At 36.8% G+C, this 8,696-nt stretch overlaps 1 protein-coding gene across 1 annotated transcript in view; it reads left to right on the top strand.

Moving 5' to 3' along the window:
- The window catches only part of LOC108670273, a 14,396-nt gene extending 5,919 nt beyond the window's left edge, over positions 1–8,477 (top strand). Inside the window, exon 2 of the mRNA XM_018157734.2 lies at positions 7,462–8,477. Coding sequence (XP_018013223.1) covers positions 7,462–8,056 — 595 coding nt within the window. The 3' untranslated portion in view covers positions 8,057–8,477. The remainder of the gene's footprint in view (positions 1–7,461) is intronic.
- Positions 8,478–8,696: the final 219 nt, after the last annotated feature.

Genomic DNA, 8,696 nt, shown 5'->3' with positions numbered 1-8,696 from the left:
GTGATGACTGGTGAGTGATGACTGATGAGTGATGACTGATGAGTGATGACTGGTGAGTGATGACTGATGAGTGATGACTGGTGAGTGATGACTGGTGACGGATGAGTGATGTTTGCTGAGTGATGACTCATGAATGTGAAGATGAATTGTGAATGATGAACGATGTGAATTGGAAAAACGTAAATTTGATCTTAAGTTTGATTTTCATAATTTGATTTTCATGGTTAATTTTCATTGTTTTTCAAAATTACCGGTAGCTCAAATGCATATAAACTTATATAAATCATCAACATTAACTGTTCTTGTATTTAATTTAACTTCAAAGGACTACAATACTCTTTATTTTGTGCCTCTCCTGCAGCCGCGTGTTTTTTGTAGCTCAAATGCATATAAGCTTATATAAATCATTAACATTAACTGTTCTTGTATTTAATTTCACTTCAATTGACTACAATACTCTTTATTTTGTGCCTCTCCTGCAGCCGCGTGTCGCGTGAACTTCACCATAAAATTTTAAGCATAACAGCGGCCTGATGAATAATTTTTAATTCAAACTAACGATGTTGTGAAACGCTTCCTGTATCTATCGTCTAATAGATTTACTAGCTATCCATGACTGCATTATTCGGTGAATTGATCTTGTTGAAGTCAATATACGCCTGAGTCATAGCATGAAACTTCTCTGCATGGGCCTACATTATGGAACACTTTGTACATCATGGAAATGCTTCGCATGAATTTCCGTGCTCTTTGTCTTGATTTTAAACCCCATTAACCTTCACGCAAAGCTGCCATCTTTTAAAGTCTAGCTGGTGGAATACGTATATATTCGAATTTAATATTTAATCAATTGCATTTTTTATATCATTCGTAACTTTTTTTTACATCTAATACCTGATTAGAAATGCCCTAGGGCAGGTTAACGCAGATAAACTTATATTTAGATTGTATTAGATATTTTTAAAATTAAAGATTGCATTTTAAAGAATAAACTTTTAAATCTACAAATTACGCGTGGAATTAATCATCAGCTCACGTTTACGAAAACTGAGGTTCAAAATTATTTCATGTTCTTGATGCACATTCAATGCGAAGTCTGCACGAAACTTATACTGAATCACAAAACAGTCAATGGCAAAGAGACATTCGTATCTGAGCGACGGGTGGGCTACATAGCCTGACCTCGTTCATTCGTGTCGTATGAATAAATACTTCAGTTATCCCAACATCATTCATTAATCTGGCATATTAACCTGATATTATATCACGCAGTAATCTTACAACTTTTGAGGATCACAGGTTATAGACAGAGATTCATTGTTTAAGTATTATCCACCTGCACCAAACAATATAAGTAGGTAGATTAAAGTATAGAGATATTTTATGAAAAATAGCTAGTTTGAGCAGTAAAAAAAATTTAATCAACACCATCTTGCTTGCAAACACGTATTAATTTAATTAAACAAAAATGATGCAGATCCTAATTCTCAATCGAACGTCGACGGATAATTGTAATTTATTTTTTATCTGCAAAATCGATTTCCTTTGTAGCTGGGCTTCACGTAACATAAATTCTACATCCTAGTGTTGATTTATTTTCGAATTTTATTTGACATTCAATTTATAAGGGAATTTGATATTTAAGCATTACAATTTTAATTGTCCGATCGATTTAATCAGTTTTGTCACAAAAGTTACTGTGAATTCGCGGACGTAGTTCTTGGGATGCCATATTCAGCGGCTTGTAGATTGCTTTAGATTTTCATTCGGCATTACCAATAAAATTTGTCCTTTACTGCTACTTGTTTCTTCAGTATAGTTCGATCAAAAATGTGAAGGTGAACTTCGTGGAGCATTGGTTGGTTCTTTGACTTGTTCATGTGAGTTCGGTGCTGTTTAGGCAGTCTCCATAGTGATGCCGTGTCGCCTACACGGCAGCTCGATCCATATTCTTATTCATGTGAATGAGCGGGCTTTTTCTTGTTCCTTGATTTTCTCTTTTTCATAATAGTCTAGTATGAATCTAAAATGTTCATATTGTACATTTGTTTAGCAAATCTTGATTTGCTCATAAATTTGCATGTACAAATGCAAACTCGAATATCAAAGTGAAAATTTACAATTTTTATAGGGTAACGAAAATGAGCTGTTGTTGAGCTATTCATCCACTTATTATACAGCTAATCTTGCATTCAGCACATAGTGTTTATCGTGTTTTTTAGGTTATTTGAAGACGTGGTCATGTATTTACGTCCTTTGTGAAAGCTGATTATAAATTATACCTTGTCGCAGCCATCATACTTGTACATTGTATGTAGTTATAACTTTCTTAATTATTGAGTTGACTCATGCCATTATATAATAAATAGTAATCACTCCCCGTGGATTCACTTTTTGCAAGCAAATTGTGCGTTCGCCACCGCATTGTCTTGTCTGGCCGCTCTGCGTGCCATGCATCAAATCCGGGATCGGAACCGAGATTTATCGTTCCAACTCGGTAGGTATTGGTGATTCAAGTGATTAATGTCTGACACAGATTATCATAAATGTGTGTGTTGGTGGAGTCCAACAAACTCAGACACTTCAAAGTAACTTTTGCTGTCATAACTTTCTATAAACAGCAACAAGTTCATTTGATCTTGACCTGACTGGTCAGTGGGTCAACATGCATTCGGGTCTGACCGCATGCCCTTATTGTGGATTAATATTTACGATGATTGAGAAATATCGTTTAAATCTTTCTGCAAACAAAAACGAAATATTCTGTAATAAAATAACCTCTAAGTGGTTTAGCATTCTGGATCATAAAAATTGATTAACAATTTTCAAACTTATTACCGTTGAGTAATAATTCGCTTCAACAATGAATGCATGAATTCGAGGACCCAAAATTTTTTTATCGGTTGTTGAAGATAGGAAAAACACCCTTGCGTTTTATCTTACAAAGATTGTTTCAGTGTTGTGAATATAAAATAGATCCATGCAGCAAGTTCGATAATGTATTGGGGTCAGCCTACTCGGTCCACGCTGTGCGGAGCGATCGTTGGCAGCGGGCATCGTACGTCTGGAGGCCCTATTAGCACACCATCAATCGTCGGCATGGAATGACGTGCAATCATTACCGGTTCCTGTTACAGGCTTTGTCCTAAACTGGCCACGCGCTCAGTACCAGAGAAAAGTTATGATTCATGACAATTTTATCCACAATTCTTGTTTAAGTTAAAAATGATCTATTACCACTGTCAAAATTCATGCACGAATGAAATAGAGCATGATATAAAGTATCTTACGGTTAAAAATTGAAAGGGAAAAATAAATCGTATTGAATATTAACTATCGTTTTGAAAATTTGATCATTTAATAAACATGCCTAGCACTTTTCATTATATCTGCAACAAATATATAAGAATTCACGAAAAATTTCCTACATTGTACATGTTTACCCTTCTACTAAGCAACCGTATTTCACTCAACACTTTTTAGTGTACAAAGAGCGTTGTGTTGATGGCTTTCACCCGACCGCAGTGCCTGCTCTGTTCACAAAGCCGCTTTTCAATCGCCTGGATCGTTATACAGGCCATAATTTGTAGAAATCAATGGCTTTGCCTTGCGTCTGTCAATACTTGGCAACCAGCAGGCTCCAGCTTGTGAAGTTAGAGGATAACTTTTGTTTTGATGCTTGGCCATCAGCAGCCTCTAACTAGTGAAGTAAGTCTACCTATTATAACAATGCTTGACCATCAGCAGCCTCTAACTAGTGAAGTGTGTCTACCTATTATAACAATGCTTGACCATCAGCAGCCTCTAACTAGTGAAGTGTGTCTACCTATTATAACAATGCTTGACCATCAGCAGCCTCTAACTAGTGAAGTAAGTCTACCTATTATAACAATGCTTGATCATCAGCAGCCTCTAACTAGTGAAGTAAGTCTACCTATTATAACAATGCTTGATCATCAGCAGCATCTAACTAGTGAACTTAGATGAAAACTTTTATGTGAATACCTGGCCATAAGTAGCCTCTAAATAATGGAATAATATGATAACTTTTATGTCGTTGAGGTTAGCAGGGACGAACCTGGTCAGAGATAGCATGTGTTGTTCGTACTTGGACGTCTGAGTTTGCGCCAGGATGTTAGTATGCGAGAAACTTAAAATTACGTTAAACAGTCACTAAAAACTGAAAATGTAATCCAGTAATTCTGACTACGTTGGAAGTAAATTCACGTGTTTTGGAAAAAAAATTACAACAAGAAGATGAATAAAAACGTGCTACAAAGTTATTCTAAATCATTGTTTCCGATTTTTTTTAATTTTTGGGCTGATGATTACTTTTACACGACTTTTTTCTGCTGCTTCAAATGCTCAGTGAAGCTTAATGTTTTTTGATCGTTCTGTTTTGAGTTGAATATATATACGGGACTGTAGCGGCGTTACATTTAAAGTGTCAATACTCATGCCGTTATTGAGATGCCATTGGTAGAAATACATTGCGGGTAAGAGAGTGGGCAGTCTGATGAACTTATTAATATTACTTAACCCTCATATTTTGGGATATAAGGATATAATTTTTATATCATTATTGATATAAAATATTGTATCCCTCATATTTTGGGATAAAATGTGTGCTTTAATATTTAAATAGTACAGTATAGTATACAATACTATAGTAATATAGGATAGTATAATTTAGAATAGTATCTTCGACTTTGAAGGAAAGGCCTTTCGCAGATACTTGTAACGCATGGTTCACGGAAACTTCCTGTTTTGCATTTCGCGCCAAGCAATTAGATTTCGTAGGAAAAGGACGAAAAGTATTTTCTATGAAAGGCAAGGTCATGACGTTTTGTTTCCCGCTCTACAGATAACTTTACTTAATGGACCCCACATCAAAATATGTGCGGGTAAAACTTGCACTACATCTGGCTACGTCTTGGAATACAAAATACTTGGACTAGATAATATGGGGTACAATATTTGTACTACATAATGTGGGATATAATATACTTGCACTACATATTGTGGCGTTTAATACTTGCACTACATAATGTGGGATACAATTCTCATCGAATATGAAAATTCGTAACATATCTATTACTGTTCTAACAGGAATGTTTGGACAATTTATAACTTTAATTGAATTACAGAGAGAATCTCGTTAATTTTGTCAGTTCCTGCAGGAGCAAAATCTGACAATATAAAATATTTGTATTTTTTGAGACAGAATGTTTCTTATATTTTGAAATGAGAATGAATTTCAGAGAATGAATTTCATACCTGCTCGCGTACTTTTTTTTTACTTAGGTTTGTATGCCGCACCACCAAATGTCAATGATTTTATACCGGATTATGGTTGCTGTCTGTCGTCACTTGATAAAAATTATATTGTCTAGGGATTTTAGACAACATTATACTATAAAATCGATCATCTGCTGAGATGAAAATATTCACGTTTAAAAATTACTTTTTATTTTTGACGATAGTAAGATGCTAGTGTGGCTCAGATGAAGAGCCAGAAATCTTCACAATAGGTATGGGTTCTTGACAGCGAAATGCCATAGCTTAATTAACCCCAAGAAAGGTATTGAGAGCACGCTGCACAATTCCCATTACTTCTTTCGTGTTAATTGGAAAGCATAAACGGTGGTTTTTAATTCAAATTACGCGTTAAATTGTTATTGCTGTTCAAGTTTTGTTGCATTAACTGCTTTAAAGAAAAATAGTTCATAACCAATGCAGATGGGACCCTCGTAAAAAATAAGTTGAATGCTGGTATTAGAAACCGTAGACTTTTTAAGCTTTAGGCGCGATATAATTCAAAACGAACACGAAGCGAAAGCTTTATATTCGGCCTTGATATTAAATTCAGTCTTGTTTCATCGAATTATGAGATAGCAAAAAAAAATATTTTAAACCTTTGCAGCGCTGACAAAGTTCCAGATTTAGGACTGGTCATTACGGTCTCCATGCAACGTGACGGCCCTCGTGTGTGTGCTTAGGCAAAACTCACCTCAAGCTTCATTGATTATCACCTCGATCGTGGTGTGAAAGCCTAATAAATATGACCTGGATTACACCAATAGCTACTTAACTGCCACTAATTTGCTTTTATTAACACTTGCCTAACCATAATTAATTTATTAGCGACGAAAAATTGTTTAAAATCATTTTGGATCTCAAATGAAACTCTCATGTAGTCGAAATAAGTACCATTTCAAATTGAAAAATGTATCCAGCGTTTCCAAGATTTATTTGTATCGCAGGTCTCAATGTTGCCAATTGTGCTTTTATGATATTTATTATCATTTACTGCTATAGAGGCTTCAATCGCTTTTGATGATAATTTCAATTCACTTTCTTCAACTATATCTACTTTGTTGCCAGGTCTTTAAATGACACGAATTTAAGCCTTTAAACGTCTGCTAGCCAGATGTGCTGTGAACGCCGCTTTAATGGTACTGTTTCGACGGTGAAGTTGTTGAAAATCTCTCATGCTTCTTGTTGACTAAAAAAATATTAGATTGTTCGCCGAGAAATATATATATCATCAATTCATTGTCAAACTTATTATACGCAAATAAATTAAAAGAAACAATACACATGCATATCATATGCGAATAAATTCTCATCTGCAGCGCCATAACAATCCGTTATTATATCTCGGCAATGCAGCACCGCCGGCCGCACGACAGTCCCTATCAGTGAGCGTCTCACTATTGACACGTCCCTGCTTAACTTATTGACATGTTCCTGCTTAACATATTGACATGTTCCTGCTTAACATATTGACACGCGCACGGCTAATTATCTTGCTTATAGAATAGAATAGAATAAAAGTGTCGGCACTGAAGAAATAGGCCCATGGCCTGTTGCCAATTCTTGAACTTTTCGTGACTTGATTCACAAGGGATCCTGCCTTTGGAACCCGATCTTTCCATAACTGACGATTGATTGCGATAGCTGCTGGACTTATTGCCTGGTCTATTGACACGTTCCTGCTTAACATATTGACACGCGCACGGCTAATTATCTTGCTTATGGTCCATCAATTTAATTGATTCAGTGTGCATTAACATTGATATTGCGTGCGAAACCATAATTTTTGTGCAAAATCCATAAATATAAACATTCTTTACATTAACTGTCATCGTTGTTTGACAGGTGATTAAATGAGAAAGTCGAAACGCCGAGTGGTAACATAGAAAAAAAATGTAATTGAGATCATCTTACAATAACCGATAGTTGCCGCCTTGAGAGAGCGAGGGGATTCGTATTGCGATCATTTTGTCGGTTTATTTTAATTTCTCATTTCTCCATTGAAAGTGGAAATTGTGATATTCACTATCAGAGTGAACAGGAAGCAATTCTGCACCCAATATACGATCTCATTATGAATTTTTATTCCAGCTTTAACACAAGTAAATATATCACTGCTAATTATATCTTTTTCGTGTTTTTCAGGTCAGAAGATCAGTTCCGGACGGTAGCGAAGCATTATGCTCACATGAGCGTCGCCGACTCTATTTCCAAAGTCGCTGCGCGGATGATCAGACTCAACAGAAATTCTCGAGACGAAACAATTTTCAACTCTCGAGCTGACATCAGCACAGCTAGCAGCACCCTCAGCAACGGCGAATTCAAATCCGTAGCAATCATCAGCAACGCTGACGCGGCTCCAGGGAGGAGAGGCGCTGCCGAGGACTCGCTTATTCGAGTTCAAAGCGAAGACGGCGGCAACAACGCTTGGGGCGACAACCTTGACTTTGAACCTCATCTAACTTTCGCTCGCTTACCTCCGGTAACTGAGGACTCGTTCCCGAGATACCCAGCCCCAGACAGGTTAATAAACAATGATGGTCTAGAAACGAATATTTTAGACAGTTATAATAATCATGCAAGTAATTTTGTAGACATTGACTTCCCACCAACCAGAGGCGATTGGCGTGTTGACAACACCAACAGACAACCCCGAGGGAACGGTAACTTCAACCACAATTTTGTTGAAATTCCTGAACCAGTTGATCGATCAGGGCGATTCCCTGTAAATAAATGGTAGCCATAAAAATAATCTAATACACTAGAATACTTTATGTTGTTATTATCTTAGCTATTGTGAACCTCGCCTATCATTGATTTCATGGCAGGAATCATGATCAGAATCCAGCTCTGCACTGTCATGAGTAACGTTCATCCCAGAAGTTGGTCGGGCAAACGAAACGTTGGGTTCTGTTTTCGTTTTATTTTAGGATTGCCACGCTGGTGAAGTGGCCGGATTTAAATAATTTGAAAGCGAGCTGCGGCCGCGAAACCTTCAACTTGCTGTAAAAATTGTAATTGAAACCAGTGAGGTGGCCGAGTTGTTAAAAAACACTAAGATTGCTGTGACTTGCGGGTTCGAGAACCGTATCAAGTAGCAAAATATTTGAGACGTCTATAAACGAAAAAAATATAACTCAGTACTCACTGCAGTGAGTGACAGAGAGCGCATTTTCTCGTCGACGAAAACTTGAGGTCACGGACGGACAGACATGGCGAGCACAATAGTGCATTTTTTCCATAAATGAGATAATGCGCTAAAAACGGCTACCGACTTTACAAGGCCTAATCCTCGCCGAAATATCTCTGAATAAGCTGTGTAGTCAGTACAATCGCACAACTATTGCTATAGAATTATTGCTTCCATTTTTGGCCGTTGA

This window comes from Hyalella azteca, unplaced genomic scaffold, assembly GCF_000764305.2.
Source record: "Hyalella azteca isolate HAZT.00-mixed unplaced genomic scaffold, Hazt_2.0.2 contig15094, whole genome shotgun sequence".
Classification (NCBI taxonomy): Eukaryota; Metazoa; Arthropoda; class Malacostraca; order Amphipoda; family Hyalellidae; genus Hyalella; species Hyalella azteca.
This window is presented reverse-complemented; position numbering and strand designations above follow the sequence as displayed.